At 46.2% G+C, this 19,003-nt stretch overlaps 1 protein-coding gene across 2 annotated transcripts in view; it reads left to right on the forward strand.

The window, feature by feature from the left end:
• IGSF3 (immunoglobulin superfamily member 3) overlaps positions 1-17,736 on the forward strand; it is a 122,035-nt gene extending 104,299 nt beyond the window's left edge. For both annotated transcript variants that reach the window (XM_082220719.1, XM_082220720.1), the window contains 4 exons: positions 6,555-6,965; positions 9,634-10,041; positions 12,894-13,319; positions 14,794-17,736. In XM_082220719.1, coding sequence (XP_082076845.1) covers positions 6,555-6,965; positions 9,634-10,041; positions 12,894-13,319; positions 14,794-15,044 — 1,496 coding nt within the window. In that variant the 3' untranslated portion in view covers positions 15,045-17,736. The remainder of the gene's footprint in view (positions 1-6,554; positions 6,966-9,633; positions 10,042-12,893; positions 13,320-14,793) is intronic.
• The last annotated feature ends 1,267 nt before the right edge of the window (positions 17,737-19,003 follow it).

Consider the following 19,003-nt stretch of genomic DNA (forward strand, 5'->3'; position numbering starts at 1 on the left):
GTAGTTATAAAAATACAGTGGAAGTGGGAGTATTGCTTTGTTCTTGGGTTCAGATCTTAGCTAGCAGTGGGCTTGCTTAGGTGCCTTCTGGAAAAATAATGAAATTTTCCGCCTGTTTAAAAACAGGAATGGTGACTGCAGAACTTTCACTGTTTTGTGACCATGAACTCATAAGTAAGTAAATTTTTATTTATACCCCACCCTCCCCAGCTAAACACAATCAAACAATTGATTAAAATACAGCTTAAAAATTAGAATCAGGATAAAATTAAATGACTGCCCACGAATTACAACCATAGGGGTCAGGAACCTCAAGTATTCATCAGGGCCAGCTATCTGTGTTGGTCCCACATGAGCCAATAAAAGGGCCAAAGAGGTACAGGGTCCCATAGAGGGGGGGTCAAACTGGGCCCAGACCGAAGGCCAGGCGGAACAGCTCCGTCTTGCAGGCCCCGCAGAAGGACATCAAGTCCCACAGGGCCCTGGTCTCCTGCACATTTTTTTTTTTAAAAAGGAACACCTAAGTGAAAGAGCTATTTAAAAAACAACAACCCCACACTGAATACTGTTATAGCCTGTTCTGGTGACTCTGATATAGCCCCCAAACTACTAGTACAGTGGTACCTCGGGTTACATACGCTTCAGGTTACATATGCTTCAGGTTACAGACTCCGCTAACCCAGAAATATTACCTCGGGTTAAGAACTTTGCTTCAGGATGAGAACGGCAATCGTGCTCTGGCGGCAGCAGGAGGCTCCATTAGCTAAAATGGTGCTTCAGGTTAAGAACGGACCTCCGGAACGAATTAAGTACGTAACCAGAGGTACCACTGTACAGGCATAACAGAGCTGCTTGCCAACTGCAGATGATTCCAAAGAAATCTAAACTGTGTGTGTTGGCCACTTGTAAGTCGGAGTTCCTCTCCTGTGTTGCAAGAGCAAGGATGTGTGAGGAGGGAGTCTGAATCCCTGCGGACAAATTCCAGTAGATAATTACATTTCTCCTTGCCAAATTCCCTCAGTAGCTTCCGATAAGGTCATTCTTCACTTCTTGGTCCCCAGACGGCCTCTTTTGTGTGTAGAGAGATAGCAATTGCATTCTGCCCTGGGGCCAAGGGAACCATAACTGCTCACAGCTAATCTTAAATCCCATATTTAACATGTTTTGACTTGTTACACCTTGCCAAGTTTAAGCAATCTTGCTGCTTTGACCAGAAATAGTTAAAATGGTGCAGTAGCAGGTGGCATTGGGAATAACCTAATGTCCACATAAGCTGTGCCTAATGCCCTTTACTATTTTGCTTAACTACTCCTTTGCTCAACTCCTCCAGGTTACCAAGTGATGGTGTAGCAATTGGATTAGGAATGAACGGACATAAGTATGATTTCCTCTCAGGTCCTTGCTTTATTTCCCCAGAGCTTATTGAGCAGGTGTTGCGGAAAGGCTTTGGTCTCCTGGCATCTCAGCAGCAGCCACTGGTTAACTGTGTTACTCCACACGTGAAATTGGTTTGCTGTGTAGGAGAAGCTGCTACAAGCTGAGCCACCTGAAACACAGAAGCAGCTATGGCTTTTGATGTGCTTGGTGTCTCTGTGCCTTTCAGATACATCTGCCCAAAGCAATGTGCAGCTAGTGGCTCTTCACATTGTCTCCCTGTTCTTTATTTCTTGGTGCATGGCTTGTTTCTTAGACAAGAGCTGGTGTTCAGTCACGATTCCATCGCTGACTACAATGATGCAGGCAGAAATAAAAGCCCAAATTTGCCACCCATACATGTCAGTTTATAACTCAGCATCATACCTTGATGCATGTCTGGAGTGAGTAATAATTGCAAGCACTTAAGTGGCAAAGTGTACTTGCCCCATGGAATATGCCCTTTTCCATAACGCTGATGTGTTTCTGGCACAGTATTATGATAGGTATGCATGGTTTCTCCTTTCAAACCTTGGAAGAACTGGTATTGTGTTAAAAGTGCAGAGGCTCAGAAAGCAGAGCTAAACGTGCAGCCAGCTCAGCGCTGAGTTTAACATGGGTTGGAAATCAGTGCTGGCTCCAGGATGTTTATTTGTTTGTTTTTTGTTTGTTTGTTGTTTTTTGTTTGTTTTAAATAAAGTTTCATTAAAAAAAATTCACAGTACAATAAAAGACACACCAACTCACACCAAGATAACAAAAAGAAAAGAAGAAAGATAGAAAAATATAAGATTCTCTGTCACAAGTATATCCCATTTTTTGTCCCATACAGAAAATGATGTACCCTCCCAGTTCTCCCCTTCCCTGTCTCTCACACAAGGTCCTACAAACTATCGATCATCTTCATCTGCATGCAAATATAACGAGTAGGAATATTAAGAGAAATCATTCTGTGCCTTGATAGCTCACTTGGTTTGAGCATGGTGCTGATAACACCAAGGTTGCAGGTTCAATCACCGTATGGGACAGCTGCATATTCCTGCATTGCAAGGGATTGGACAAGAGAATCCTCAGGGTCCTTTCCAACTCTACGATTCTATGAAATAATAATAGAATGCCGAAAGACAGAAAGATAAGAATAACAACAAAATACTAAGAGAAAGAGAGATCAATAGAAATGACTTCCAGCTATCCATCTGTCAGTTGTGTTAGCAAGTGTTCCTCATCCTCGTTCCTCGTTCCTTTTGCTTTCCATCCAAGAAGTCCAAGAGAGGTTCTTCAGTTATATGTAAGTCATGACTCCAGGATTTTGGTTGTCCTCTGTCTGACAAGGACCCTGGGGGGCCCTGAAATTGGAAGCAGTGAGACATGTCTGATCTCACTACCCCACGGAGCATGCCCTGCCCACCATTTGCAAGATATGTTTTTAGCTGTTCCCAATACAGTGGTACCTCGGGTTACATACGCTGCAGGTTACAGACTCTGCTAACCCAGAAATAGTGCTTCAGGTTAAGAACTTTACCTCAGGATGAGAACAGAAATCGCGCACTGGTGGCATGGCAGCAGCGGGAGGCCCATTAACTAAAGTGGTACCTCAGGTTAAGAAGGGTTTCAGGTTAAGAACGGACCTCCGGAACGAATTAAGTTCTTAACCAGAGGTACCACTATACAGGGGAAGCTATAATTGAAAGAAGTTGGGGTGGGAGGCTTATGTTGTTAGGCCACATGGTGGCGCAAAGCAAATGCTTTGTACATCAAGGGGCCACCCCAACTCGGTATGAAGGAATAAACCTTGCAAAGTCCTGTCTTTTGCCAGCACAGGACAGCTCGTTAGCTCAACCATTCCAGTCATAGAATCATAGAATCATAGAATCATAGAGTTGGAAGAGACCACAAGGGCCATCGAGTCCAACCCCCTGCCAAGCAGGAAACACCATCAGAGCACTCCTGACATATGGTTGTCAAGCCTCTGCTTAAAGACCTCCAAAGTAGGAGACTCCACCACACTCCTTGGCAGCAAATTCCACCATCGAACAGCTCTTACTGTCAGGAAGTTCTTCCTAATGTTTAGGTGGAATCTTCTTTCTTGTAGTTTGGCTCCATTGCTCCGTGTCCGCTTCTCTGGAGCAGCAGAAAACAACCTTTCTCCCTCCTCTATGTGACATCCTTTTATATATTTGAACATGGCTATCATAACAGTCTGGAGAAGCAAACACCCAGCATGTGAACGCAGAACAGAGACTGCCACATGTTTCCATCTCATTACAACTCAGAGGAAGTAAAATGGAAGAGGACTTCAAAAATCTTGAATGCCACAGCAAAATGCCCCCCACCCCCCAAAAAAACCCCAGAGGGGCAGATAACATGCTTAGCATGTGCACATGTGTGTGAACACACACCGTTGCTCCGCTGGAGTGTGTGTGTGGTACTTTATTAGCAGATATAGGCTTCCCATTTAACATATACAGTTACTATAGCAACTGAGGTTTCCTTAGCAACAGTGCCAGAAAATAATCCGGTACCAATTAAAAATAAACTGTTAGCAAGGGAGGGGGGGCAGCAGTGGGAGGAGTAGAATTTCTGTGAATTGGTTCCTTTCCCTTGTTGCTTTTTCATCCCAAGGACTCCCAAGCACTGGCAGAGACATGAAATAACGTTTTTCTTCTTGGCACCAGCCAGGAAGGTGCACTGGGTCACGTTGCCCCCTCTTGGTGGCTGAGGTTATTCTCCTAAAATTAATAAGGTGGAAAGTATCTACTCAGCAGTATGAGCCTAAGCCTCCCTATTAAAGCAAGCTCCCTAGAGAGAGGAGATGAGGGCTCCTTTCCTCTATATGTCATGTCATTGCAGAGCACAGCTATCTAGTCTTTATTAGCATACTGATTAAAGCCAGCGGCAATATAGGCTCCAGGGGAACTTCTTAATGTGTTGCCAGGATGCATAAACCTTGCATGCTGTATTAGGAAAAGCAAAGTTCTATTGTCACGAGAGTGCTTTTTTATCAGAATGTTTTGTGCCTCACCATATCTCCATTCCCTACAAAGCAGTCTGGCATGGAAGGGTTAACGGAATTGGGGAGCTTTTGAAAGACTCCAGGGAGAGTGCCCTCTCTCCTTTTGAAACTTGTAGCAATGTGCTGGTGTCAGATGTGTGTGTGTGTGTGTGTGTGTGTGTGTGTGTGTGTGTTGTTCCATATTATATCGTTTTTTTTGTCTTCGGTTTCGTTACGATGAAATCCCAGACCTACAGTTAGAGAGAATTGTGAGTTCCATTTTTTGTAGCGTCTGTTCCTCCAGGGAACAGTTTAGGAACAGACACAAGTGAGATGGGAATTGCATTATATTTCCTGTTTTGCCACTGCTGTAGGATTCTCTGATATATTTTTTTAATGATCAATGAAGAACTGTTTATAAAACTTGGGATGATCTACATATTGACATGGATGGGTGTAATATACAGGGGTTTCTAAACACACACACACACACACACTTATCCTTTCAAACTCACAGTTAATTGTAAAGTCTGCTAAGAGTTTACATGATCGGTTATCCTGGAATAATTAACTCCTCAGCTAACTCCATCTTCTGTTTGCTGACACATTCAGAGAAGTTAATCAAGGCTGAAGCAATCGTAAATGGAAGAAAAGTACAGTGTTAAAAAGAGGATCCAGTTACACACCTTTTTGTCCTAAGAAAGAAACAGTACAAAATGCTAAAGTGGTAACTTGCATCCACAAAAGCTGATCAGATAAGAAAATGAGGGTTGAGCTAATGCCAGATGTGCAAGTCTAAAAATTACATGAAAAAGTAGAGAGAAAACAAAGCACAAGGCAGATATAACTAAGCTAAATGCAGCAAGCAGCAAGAAGTTTAAGGAGGTGATGCTCAAAGGACTTAGCCTAGGCCTGGCCAGCCCAATTAAGATAAAAGACGAGAAAGAGAGCATTCTATAGGTAGGTAGATGTAAGGTCGGCAGTTCAAATCTGCCTGACAGAGTGAACTCCCGTTGCTCTGTCCCAGCTTCTGCCAACCTAGCAGTTCGAAAGCATACCAGCACAAGGAGATAAATAGATACCTCTCCGGCGGGAAGGTAAATGGCATTTCTGTGCATTTTGGTCCTTGTCACGGTCCTCTGTGCACCAGAAGCAGTTTAGTCATGCTGGCCACATGACCCAGAAAGCTGTCTGTGGACAAACACCGGCTCCCTCAGCCTGAAAAGGAAGATGAGCGCCATACCCCATAGTCGCCTTCGACTAGACTTAACCGTCCACGAGTCCTTTACCTTTAGGTAGATGTGTATAAACCCAGGGTGAGGAACCTCAAAGCTGGGGGCAAATGTGTCCCCCGAGTCTCTCTCTCTCTGTGTCACTCAGGGCTCTCCCCAAGCACTGCTGCTCATCAGCCCAGCTCTGTGCCCTTATTGGGTGCTTTTGTCTTTCTGGGATGTGCCTTTGAACTGGGAGAAACACCTATTGCTTGCTTTGGTGGAACATGGAACAGGTGTGCCTGTATGTTGTAGAAACCTTGTGGCTGAAATGTAGCCCTCTGTATCAGGCATAGGCAAACTCGGCCCTCCAGATGTTTTGGGACTACATCATCCCTGGCCACTGGTCCTGTTAGCTAGGGATGTTGGGAGTTGTAGTTCCAAAACAACTGGATGGCCGAGTTTGCCTATGCCTGCTCTGTATGAAGGCGAATCGCATCCATAGCTTTACCCACTTTTGCTTATGGCCTCGCCCATCACTGGCATGTATCCCCTGAAAGGGTGGCCTTGGGCCCAAAAGTGGTTCCCTACCTCTATAAACAGATGCAGATAGAGATAGAGAAAGAAGGAAGGAAGGAAGGAAGGAAGGAAGGAAGGAAGGAAGGAAGGAAGGAAAGAAAGAAAGAAAGAAAGAAAGAAAGAAAGAAAGAAAGAAAGAAAGAAAGAAAGAAAGAAAGAAAGAAAAAGAAAATTCCCAGACATGGTGAATTTTGGTGAAAGAAAGGCACTCTTCACATGTGCAGAGGCATCCTATACATAGGTTGGAATGAACAAGTAAACAAATAAAAATAATTGAATGGTCGTGGTTGCTGTTTGCCCTAACCTTTCTGTCTTTTGTGTGTGTCCCCCCCCCCAAAAAAAAAATCCCCTTCCTCCAGTGACAAAGCTGCAGGTCAGCAAATCCAAGCGGAGCATCACCCTCGTGGAGAACAAGCCCATTCCCCTGAACTGCTCTGTGAAGTCTCAGACCAGCCCGGACTCCCACTTTGCCGTCCTGTGGTATGTCCACAGGCCATCGGACACAGACGGGAAGCTCATCCTGAAGACCACCCACAACTCTGTGTTTGAGTACGGCACCTATGCTGAGGAAGAGGGGCTGAGGTGGAGGCTGCAGTTTGAGAGGTCCTTGTCTGGGGGGCTCTTCAGCCTCACAGTCCAGAGAGCCCAGGTCAGCGACAGCGGCAGCTATTACTGCCACGTGGAAGAGTGGCTGCTCAATCCCAACCATGCCTGGTATAAGCTGGCTGAGGAAGTGTCTGGCCGGACAGAAGTCACTGTCAAGTTGCCAGGTAATATCTCACTTGCCATGTCTGAAGCTTGCCTAAGACTTCATGTCTATAGCTGTTTCCTGAACCGCAGCAACTTCATGTCTGCACACTCTGCCTGGCAAGTTCCCAAAGGAAAGTTAAGCCTCTCTTCCCACCATAAGCACGTATCTTGGCCCCACTGCACGTTTGCTGTACGGACGCATCCGTGTGGGAGTGTCACTGTAGTCCCATTTCCATTCTTCCGCACGTCACAGGAACTTTAGGAGAGCAAATCTGAGAGAAAGAAAGGGCAATATGCCTTCAGTAAATTCTCGGAGCAAAATCATGTTCTCCTGCATATTCGTACTCTGGCAACCTGTGTATAGCTCAGGGTCTCCTGCTTCTCAATAGCAATCAGTGGGGCATGACAGGCAGGGTGGTGTTGCTCTCTTGCCAGTGCCAAGCATCCATGCCAGTTCCCGAGAGAGAGGAGGGCGGGGCATGGGTTGGCTCAGCCCAGTGCATGCTTGCCAGCAGGAGTATCCAAATAGCCCCACTGCCATACCCGCACTGCGCTGAGCTCCCCACACTTCCCCCCTCTCCCTCTCAGGAACTGGCATTGACACTTGGGGTGGGGAAGGCAAGTGAGCAACGCCACCCTGCCCTGCCTGCACCAGACTGCTGCTTTTGCTATTTGAAAGTATTTCAGGACACAACTGATAATACTGTTTGCAGACTGTGGTTCATGGGGAAAGCCTATAAACGGCCTTCTCCAGCCTAGTTCCTCACCTGGATGTTTTAGACTCCAGCTGCCATCAGCCTTGAGCCAGTGTGGGAAGATGGGAGTTGTAGTCCAAAACATTGGGAGGGCACTAGGTTGGGGACGCGGGTGGCTTTGGCCTAAACCACAGAGCCTAGGGCTTTGCCGATCAGAAGGTTGGTGGTTCGAATCCCTGCGACGGGGTGAGCTCCCATTGTTCGGTCCCTGCTCCTGCCAACCTAGCAGTTCGAAAGCACGTCAAAGTGCAAGTAGATGAATAGGTACCGCTCTGGCGGGAAGGTAAACGGTGTTTCCATGCAGTGCTCTGGTTCACCAGAAGCGGCTTAGTCATGCGGGCCACATGACCTGGAAGCTGTCTGCGGACAAATGCCGGCTCCCTCGACCTATAGAGCAAGATGAGCGTGCAACCCCAGAGTCCACGACTGGACCTTTACCTTTAGGTTGGGGAAGGCTGTTATAAAATCTCTAGCTTTGAGAATGCCTCTGTTTCTGACTACAGGAGTCTAGATTTTCATGGCCCTGGTGCATGAGCAAGGAAGTGTTTTCCCCTGTTTGCTCAAACAGGCTTTAATGGAAGGAGACGGTCTTCTATGCCTCTGAGATGGTATCTCATTGATAGTGATCAGATGGAGAGGTATCTGTTTGCTTGGGAAAGCTCTGTGTCAAATTCCTCTCCTCCTGTACACTTTAATTTTATTTATTGCCTGGGTCCCAGTGGTGATGTGGAGTGATGGTTTCTGTTCTCATGTGCTGAGCTCTTAGAAATGAGAGTTTAATGAAGAGGGAAGTTGGCTGCTGAGGGGCGATCCTTTCCCTGACAAGAATGGAAAGTGAAGGAAGTAAGGAAGTGTTGAATAAATCAATGAACCACCAGCCAACAAATAGAGAGGCAGAAAGGTGAGGTCTATTATAGAGCAGAGCCTGGGAGGGCTGGCAATTCCCAGCAGCTAAGCATTGCTCCAGAAAGCTTTGTGTTGACATCTAAACATTTTGTCCTTGAAGGACAACCTGCTTTTTCATATCAGGCCCAGCAGAGTTGGGAAAGAACAACAGGTCACAGTTTTGACACAGGAAGCAAAGAAGAAGGAGCCAGGGCCATTTGCTTTCTCAGCATTGAAAAATAATCCTCTATATTACAAAAGCACATAGGGGAGTTTCCCACAAGTTAGGCTGAGACCTGAATTTCCAGGCCGTACAATATCAGGGTTTCTGAGTGTGCCAGGGGATTCAGTAACTGGCCCAAGGTGTGGCTAGTCCTTAGTAACTAGCTGACGCTGCATTTGGAGAGCTTCAAGTGGTGTTTAATGCTTTCACTGCGATGGAGAACATTGTGGCATTTTGCATTTCAGTCCTTGCATTTGTTGAAGTAAGTCCTCTGAACCTCACTTCTGTAGAAAGAAGCGAGAAGCCTGCAAGAAAAATCAGAGCCTATACCATTCAAGAAATCACACTGTCATGTGGTTGGCACTGTAGAGCAAATCACACTAAATTGGTACAAAAGAGCCCCAGGCAGCCAGTCTGGAGGAAGTTGTGTCCAATTAAGGCCAGCTGTAAAGGAAGTTCCTAATCCCTGGTGATGACCTGCTGCTGATATTCCAAATAGTCTGGTTTGGTACATTTGCAATCCCTAAATCTTATTAGTAGGTATTGTGTCTGCAGATTGCATGGAGGACAAAAATGCCTTATTGTTCTTCCGATTTCAGGGCCACCCTGAACAGTGTGCAGAGCACAAAGGAAACCAATGACCTTCCCCTGGAGGGATCTCTTTAGATTAATACCATTAAAAGCAAATATATAATGCTGAGCTGAAGCAGTATAAAACAAAGACTACTGCTTAAGTCCTGTTGCATTGTCAACTGGTTTTCTTTTTAATTTTATGTTGTTGCTTTTCCTCTACTCTCCCCCCCCCCCACCCAATAAAAACCCCAGATAACCTTTTGGAAGTGAACCAGACTCAGAAGAACATCACAATCCTGGAGAATGAATGGGTGACCTTAGAGTGCCTGGTCACCAACCGGAGCAGCCAGGCTTCCCAGTTGTCTGTGGAGTGGTATGTGTGGAAATCGGGCCACCCGGAGAAAGAAGCAGTGCTCAAGGTGACTCGCCAGGCCACCCTGTTATACGGAGAGCTGTCAGCCCTGAACGATCTGAAGAGCCGGCTGCGCTTGGAAAGCCCCTCTCCAGGCCTCTACCTGCTCACCATCCAGAACATGACTGTGCAGGACAGCGGGACCTACGACTGCCGGGTGGAGGAGTGGATACTGGGCCCCACAAACGCATGGTACAAACGGGCAGAGGACCTGTCTGGGCTGACAGCCATTGTGGTGAAACAGCCAGGTAAAGTTATCTGTGGGTCCGGGGCTTTGGGCCACCAAGAAAGAAAAGCTCAATCACTGCTTATGGTGAGGGAACTTGCTGTGAAAAACATCCAGCTGCTATATATATATAGAACGCCTCTCCCTACTGCACACCATGTAGATACAGGAACTGCAGCTTAATATTTGGAGAAAGACAAGTTGCCTAGGCGGAGTATTTAGGGGCAGCTGTACCTTTGTTCTCTCCCTACTTCTGTCCTCTCCCCTTTCCCCCTACCCCACAGTCCTTGCTCCCCCTTCCAGGTTTCGGGAGCTTTTTGCTGCCTCAGTTATTTTTCCATTTGTTCTGTTCCATTTTCTGTTTGTTCCGTTTGTTCTGAGGCTTTCCCCCAAGCATGCTTTTACCACCCTCTTCTGCATGGGCGGTGCTCTTTTGGCTACGTAAATATTGGCACTCACCCTTTAGGCTGGGGAATAGGAGTAGGGACATGGTCAATATCTCTCACCTTTCTTTTTCTGCCTAGATTCATCACACCTTAACATTTGCAGCTAAGCCACTAGGATGCAGCTGGTAATACACACTTTAGCTTCTTCAGGACCCTCCACAACCTCTGTGTTCCAAACACAGAGATCCTTTACTAGGATTTTGAAATTTGCCATCTCTCTTCTCTGATACTGAGGAAGGATCTGTCATCTCCTTCCCCCTTTGCAAGGTCTCTAAGCCCCTAAACCCCAGAGCTTGACAAGAGCAAAGGAAGCTTAGGCATGTTTTGAAAACAAGGCCATCTTGTTTTGATTTAATGCATTTAAATGGGGTGTTTTTTTGGGGGGGAGGGTTATAAAACAGCTTTCTGTTTACAAACTCACATTGGTTTGTTGTGATATTGTGTGAGAGTTAATGGGAGATAATTGTATGCTTTGGATGCTTGGTTGGCAGCTCAGGTTAAGATTTTAACCTCAGAGTTCATAGGATGGAAGGGTGAGGACACAGTCATTTTCCATGTGGAAAGTTTGACAGTGAATTTACTGGCAACACAATTTCCCACAAGGGTAATGTTTTAAATTAGGTAAAATGAAAGTACAAAAGAAATTTCTAAGAACTAGGGAAATAATGTGGCTTTGAAGTGCTTAAATTAAGTCTGTACGCATTTCAGTCACAGCTTCTAACGTGCAGCACAAGTTTAAGATGGTGAAATTTGGCCTCTGAAATACCCTTCAAATTGGTGCAGCTGCTTGCAGATGCCTCTCACAGTCCCTGTGTGCTTCAGCCAGACTGGTTGGTGCCTGTGGAATGTCCAAAACGTAGCTTGCGATTGAATAGGATTTTCCAGGGCTGAGGACAGGATTTGCAAGCCAGCTCTTGGGAGAACGTGAAAATCTTATCACTAACATCTTTGCTAGAGAAACATTTTTCAGGCCAAAGAAGAAAGAGCTAAGTGTCTCTGTGGGGAAAGAGTTGTCTCCAGGCACTAGTAATTGCGAACGCTGCACACATTGCAACTAAGCTTCCAAAACCTTCCTTTTGGGCTGAAAGTTCTCAGATGACCTGTTACAGCCCCAAGATAGACCAACCTTAACAGCTACTTTTGAGTTGTGAGGAATGGGAAAGAGGTGGTGGGAATCATTATGCCCCATAACCTTTTTGGCTCACTCACAAGGTTCGAAAATAATTAAATGTCTTTGTACACACCAGGAATTCTTTGTCCTGTTCATTTGCTTTTATGAATTCTCTGCTTCTCCCAAAAACATCCTTTGAGGCTGTTGATCAGATTTTCCAACCCTGAGGCCAGTGAAATAGTACAAACTCTGAAGAAGGGGGAAAGATTGATGAGGCTTTATTAATATACAGTTGGTTGTATTCTTAATTATATAAGAAATGCTTTTGTTTTTTAATTAGTGCAATGTGAATGTATAAGTACTGCCATATTTCTAATAACATAGCTTATATCCCCCCCGTATGTCTTGGAGCAAATGATACCAATGCACTATATCCCGCTGTTTTTGTATGCATTGAGCAGTCCTTGTGCATATTGCTATGTGCTAGGGCTTATGAAATTCCACCCTTGAAAATGTTTGGCTGCATTTTGGTGCCAGTTCCTGTGTCCCAGGAGCGGCATCTCTGCTGCTTCCTGGGGTCCTATCCCACACACCTCCGGTAATGGTGAACAAGACATGGGGGTGAGGAGGGGCTGTGTATAAATATGCACTTACTGCAGCCCTTAGTCATGATCTCCCTCATTTGAATGTTACTAAAGGTGTCAGGAACCTAGTAGCTATGCCCTTCTTGTTAATGCAAATACCACCCTTCAACAGGATACCTCAAGCTTATTTGTAAGCGACTCTAGGAGCTCTTTCTGGCTGGAGAGCAGAATAAATTTTTTTACAGAGTCTACTGTTACATCATGACTCTCTATAATGGTGGCTCTTGAAGTAAAGAATAGGCTGCACAGCAACTTCTTCTCTTTCCCAGAGGCTGTTTTGATTGGGACAGAGACATGGCCTTCAGCTCATTGTCAGCAAGTTGCAATCAGTGTAATAAAAGAGGCTGCACAGTCCCGCCCATTGTGTTGTTTGTGTCATGGGCTTACTCTCTTCTCTAACCCTTTGTTTCCCTACAGTTCCTTCCTTAATGATTGAAAAGTATGCAGTGCATCCATAAAGGTTGCTGTTTTCCATTTCTCCTCCCTCTTTGGAACTGTTAGACCTGAAGACAGGAGAGAGCCGTCACAGGCAAACTCCGTTCCAATTTGAGGGAGATTAATTCCTACTTAGCTGGCCAGTGATCAGGCATCCTGAAGAAGCCATGTCTGTGCATTTATGTCTGTACAGTGAGAGAAGCTAACCAGTCTCTGTGCATGTTCCCACCATCTTCAGATGCCTCGTTGCAAGTGGACACAACCATGGCCAACCTCACCGTGACAGAGCAGGGGCAGTTCCATCTGGATTGCAACATCCTCTCCCTCTCCAGCCGGGAATCCCGCTTTGCCGTGACGTGGTTCAGCGTTAAGATTAAAGAGAAAAGTGGGCCTGCTGGTCGCAAGTATGCAGAAGAAAGGGAGGCCTTGTTAAGAGTAGGCCAGGATGCCATCTTCAGCAGAGAAGCCAGCCCCTGGGAAGGCCGACTGCGCTTCCAGAGGCTCTCGGCTGTGCTCTATCGGCTGACTGTGTTGCAAGCAGGGGCTACAGATGCTGGCAATTACTCCTGCCGGGTGGAAGAATGGCTGCTCAACCCCAGGGGAGCATGGTACAAACTCGCAGAGGAGGATTCTGGCCTTATGGCTGTCTATGTGCAAGACTCAGGTGAGTCTTTAGTAGGGGGGGAGATTTTGTGTGTAGAGGCCCAGGGGTAATACAGCTTGAGGGGAGCGAAATTGGCTAAGGTTTTTTCAGCCAGTGTGGTGTAGTGGTTAAGAGCGGTAGTCACGTAATCTGGGGGACCAGGTTTGCGTCTCCGCTCCTCCACATGCAGCTGCTGGGTGACCTTGGGCCAGTCACACTTCACTGAAGTCTCTCAGCCCCATTCACCTCACAGAGTGTTTGTTGTGGGGGAGGAAGGGAAAGGAGATTGTTAGCCGCTTTGAGACTCCTGAAGGGGAGTGAAAGGCGGGATATCAAATCCAAACTCTTCTTCTTCTTCTTCTAATGGGGAAGATCTTGGAATTTCAGTTTTGTAGGGAAGCCAAAACTTAACAGAGACAGTGGTTCTTTTGGTTGAGAAGTTCCCAATTTGGCAATGCTGTCAGGGCTCACTCACTGCTGATTACAATTGGGCCTAAAAGGCATGGGCTTGGCTGAGTCTCCTTATTCTTAGAGAATGTCCCGTTTCGCATCTTGCCATAATCCCTCAGCTGTTCCTGGTAACACCTGCAAATTCTGCTCATGTGTTTAGGGTTGAGAATTACATATATATCATGCTGCATGTTTCAAGGGTGAAACCATATGGAACTTCAGACTTCACTGGGTGGAGCATAGAAGCAACTTGCAGAATAATAGTGCCTGTGGCACTCTATATAGCCAATTAACAGCTGAAGCTTTCCTTGAATCAGCTGAGAGGGGCGAGTATGTATTGTGATGACACTGAACGCACGTCTCCTGCAGCCCAATGGGGCACCTGTTGCATTCCAAAAGTAGGACAGCCCACCAGCTTTCAGACAAAGAGGCTTTGTAATGAGTGTTAAATCTAGAGTTATGTAAGTGGGCAACCTGTGGCCCAACCCAAGCTGTTGTTGGGCTACAACCTGCATCATCCCTGACCATTGGCATTGCCAGCTAGGGATGATGGGAGTTGGAGTTTAACAACAGCTGGAGGACTACAACCTCCCTCCCCAACTCTGTGTAGCAGGAGCTCTCTCTTTATGCTCTAGTGGCCCAGTGCCAGGCAAAACAGGCATGACACTACTCTTGTTCTCCAAGGCTCGGCTCAAGTTTACATCCTAAAATTCTAACAGGCTGTAGCCTTTGCATTGTGTATCCATGTGTGTTTTTTAAACAGATTAGGGCTAGGAAAGAGCCCTTTTCATAGGAGCAGAGAATCTAAAAAAATCATTCCCACTTTAGTGCCCATTCCACAGGGTAAACAAAATAAAACTTTGGTGTATTGAGGCAGAAAAGCCAAGGGGAAAAAATGGCAGCTGCTTCACATAGTTCGGCTTGTCTTGGTCCCCCATTTAAGCCACCATTGCCTTTGCTTAGTGGCCATTAGGCTCAGGTGCTCAGAAAGTGAAGTTTCCTTGCTCTGAATGTTTTAACTCTTCCCTGTGTGAACTTCTTCCAGGCTCGTCTCTACAGTCCGTCATCTGCTCCAATGACTCCCTCTTCTACTTTGTGTTCTTTTACCCCTTCCCCATCTTCGGCATCCTCATCATCACCATATTGCTGGTGCGATTCAAAAGCAGGAATTCCAGCAAGAATTCCGAAGGCAAGAACGGAGTCCCCTTGCTGTGGATCAAAGAGCCACACCTGAACTACTCGCCCACTTGCCTGGAGCCTCCTGTCCTCAGCATCCACCCAGGAACTATAGATTAAAAGTGAGAGACCCACAGAGAGGTGAAGATGCACCTGGAACCCAAAGGAAGTGTTTTTGTTGTCTTCTTATTCAGCCTTTGTACTTTTTTGGATCCCAACTCAGCTCCACCATGAGGTCCCTCTGAACTTCTGGGACTGGAAGTACTCAGGCACCCCAGAATGCTTGTGAAGACCCAGCCCAACTGCAAAGGGAGATGGAAGGTCCATGTGTTCACTGTATATAGTGGTTTTTTCTAACTGAGCTTTCCACCTCCATCAGTTCTCATCGGTTGTCCTTTGCCCTGTAATTCTGTTGCTCAAAGACACACAATATTCTTCTTGTATTATTATGCTGAGGACAATCCCCAGAGTGCATTGATTTTGTTGGAGCTCTCGTTGTGCCAAAGCTGGGCGCGTTGTTTTTCGAGGAAGCTTGTTTTATCAAATGGGCTGGGTTTGACAGAACTTGAGCCTTGGTATTGGGAGAGGGCCAGAAAGGACTCAATGGGCTGCCTATTGCTGTGGGAGAGAATAGCACCAGAACTGCTCCTATAGTCCAAGCAGCAAGCAGTTCTTCCAGGGCAGAGAGCCTCTGCCACCTCCCTCCGTCTCCAGGTGTTTCTGATTTGTTTTGGGGACGGAAAATGCATATAAGGTTGTTTTGCCATTGGCACCACAACTGAATTGCTTGTGCCACTTGCAATCCAGCAACGGCCTGTGTGTGTGTGTGTCACTGAGGTACAGCCCATGAGCCTTGATCCCCCCCCCAGTAGTGCTGCCTATACACAGTTCTGTTTACTAGAAAGGCATTTGGTTGCCCTCTGGGTTTTATTAAACCCCACTGCCACGCCTCTGGAGACTGCAGGGGTGGAAACCTAAACTTTTAAAAGACATTCAAACTGACCAAAGTAATGATTTAAGAAGTGGGGAGGTGGATGCCTCTATAAGTGGGCCTGGCTCCAACTTGGTTCTGGGAAACCGAAACACAGGGCAGAGAATGTGTGGACACGTTGACCCAAGTTTTACTTCCAGTTGCACTAACTACCCCAAGGAATTTTCACCAGGCAAGCAAGGGCCTCTGAATAGCCTCCTCCCTCTCTCTCGTTATGTGTGTGTGCCATTTTGCTTCTTCAGCTTTATTTCTCCAGGTGCAACACCCTTCACCACCATTCCTCGCAGCCCTGCAAAAGCCACAATAAGTGGACTTCAAGGACACGCTGCGGCCAAAAAACAAAACCACCCCTGCTGTTCTTTCTGTGAAAGACATGGTGTTAACAATGTTGGGGCTCAGTAAAGGCAGGGTGCCTACTTTCTGCCACAGTAAGCCAGCTGTGCTCCTCCTCTGCTGTTTTGGAAATGCTTGTTATACCTGGTGGACCAGCACTCTTACATCCCCTCGTTCTGGTCTCTAGGATAAGGGGGGGAAAGTTGTGCTTCCTAGAAAATGGCTGTTTTGCTGTCTTCCTAAAAGTCTTCCTGGCAGCTAGTTGCAACCTTTTTCATGAGACAACCGAATCTACGCAAGGGCACATGCCAGTCTGCTTAGCTGCTTTGGCAGGAGGAGGCAGGGGGGGGGGGCAGCAGAGCGCGCTCTTCCTGTGGAGTGACATCGTAAATTTTGATTGCCCCTATCAGAGCATCTTGTGGAGATAAACGCATTTGCTTTAATTAATGGTGCTTTGCAAGTGGTATGTGTCCACGCAGAGGTTTGATGTCACCCATGTGTTCCGCCAGGCAGCTGGTTGCACATGTTCACCTCACTTACTCTCTGGGTAAACTTGCTGTATTTACCCAAGCTTTAATGCTTCTTCAAAAAATCAACATCTTTCCTTCGTAAAGGAGGGCTTTGTAGCATTCCAGTAAAGCATTCAGAATGTTCCCCGGACCAAATCTGCCTCCACAAACTATTATTCCTAGATTAAAAACCCCTCCATGTGTGTAACTTGAGAACGCACACACCCTTCCACCCTCCTTGCCTTCCTAGTGTATTCAGAAGGGAGGAAACAAAAAAAGTGAATGGGAATGAAGAGCAAAGCAGAAAGAGAGCCCCTAGGTTGTGTCTGTTGTTTTATAAATGTAAAATGTCCTGTACATATACTGCTTCGGGGCAGGAGCTCTAACTCAATTCAGCTCTTAAAAAGGAAACAAGTCAGCAAGATGATTTCCTGCCCTAAAGAACATTGCTCTTTATCTTCGCGTTGAAAAATCTGTTGTACTGACCTAGTAGCATCAATGCTTCTCTATATAACCAGCAGTCCTTCCCTTCCCCTCCCAGCTCCTTCGGTCTACGGAAAGCTGTCCCACAGCGGCCTCCAGCGGCCAGTCATTCCAGTCTGTGGCTGTGGACTCTTGGAAAATATGCAGGTGTTTTATCAAAGCCAGTAGACACAAGTGGGAGGATTGTCCCTTTAGCAGCACCGATGATCACACAGGTTACCATGCAGAGGACTTGTCCATTACGCTGCCAAGTTGCTGCCCAGTTTTTGGATCTCGTTTCTTTTCATAACGTTGGACACTGCCTATAAGAAGCTTTATGGACAACTTTTTCTCTGCCAATAAACCCAGAGGAAAAGGAACAAGCTACCTTTGCATGATGTGGGGAAACAGTGTGGGATTTTTATTATTATTATTATTAAAGAACTTTGTACCATGTTGCACTAAATGTTTTATACATTACACGAGAGAGCTGTAGTAAACTGTGTTGAAAGTGTGACTTCAATGTCCTGTGTTGATGGCTTCGAGGCGCTGCTACCAGAGCTTCCCTCCTCTTCTCCCTGTTGATGCCACCCAGCTGTCAAAAGGACGACTCCCTACCAGTGCCTGCAATGTCAAATTGTATGCTTAAATTGTCGCAGGCCCCGAGGTTCTTGCTCTAGCCATGCACTTGGCTCAGCTGCTACGCATGGGAGCGATTCCTCATGAATGAGCAGCTGTCACATGCACGGCCAGTGCCAGCACTTGGACCAGTGCCTGGCCCCAGGCGCTGCCAAGTGGCCTAAGATGAGAGCCACCTGCAGTGCTGGAGGGTGGGTTTCATTAGCCTGCCCTTCCCCTATTGTGCTGAAAGCTAATGCTGTGGACACCCGGTTTTGCATGGGATTAGAAGTGCCTGGCAAATGCTTAGAAGGATGAAAACAGATTGCTTGGAAGAAAGGAGGAGGAGGAGGAGACTATGGTGATGGTGGTCCATAGCCAAGCCCCATGGTGGGGTGGCCATCAGACTGTATGGTCAGTAACTCTCATCATTTTCCCATGAGAGGCAATCTTAAACTTTCTTTTGTTTAATGTTTCAAAAGTATTAAAATGGATCCCTTTTCCTTCCAAAAAGGCAACAGATAATTCCCACAAGAATACTGAGAGCAAAAATAAGTACTTAAACAGCAACTCCTCCTTATCTGCCTGATGTTCAATAGTAATATTTAACATGTGCGTAGCAATTTCAATTCTTCAGAACACTACATGTTAATCTAGTAACCTCTGCAAGAATCCTGTATGGGAATTTTCACAAACCTGGGGCCTTCCAGATGTTTGGGCCTACAATTCCCATCAGCCTCAGCCAAACCAAACATGTGGAGGGCCCAGGTTTGTGGAAAGTAAGGTAAGTCAGTATTCTTATTTCCCATCATGCAGATGAGGGGACTGGAGCAGGAAGAGGGTGGCTTGCCTAAGGCCTCCTACTGAGTTCATGGCAGAGGTGAGATTGAAATGGGGACTTCTGGATTTGGGCTGCTTTTCGCCTGTAAAGGCTCATTTGAGTTCTTTATATTACACATTTTCCATTTCTGGACCCTGCCTAAGAGAGTCTTAGAAATTAAAGTTATGAGGAAGAGGTTAAAAGTTCATAGAAAACTCCCCTTAGGAACAGTGCTTACAACTTCAATGTTCTTTGGGTTTTATTCTTGTCTTCAAGTGCAAAAACTACTCTGGAGAAATCCACATGTCCTAAAGCCATTCTAATTCAGATGAAGGTCTTCCATAAG

Source organism: Podarcis vaucheri (assembly GCF_965113315.1).
Source record: "Podarcis vaucheri genome assembly, chromosome: 4".
In the NCBI taxonomy this organism is placed as follows: domain Eukaryota; kingdom Metazoa; phylum Chordata; class Lepidosauria; order Squamata; family Lacertidae; genus Podarcis; species Podarcis vaucheri.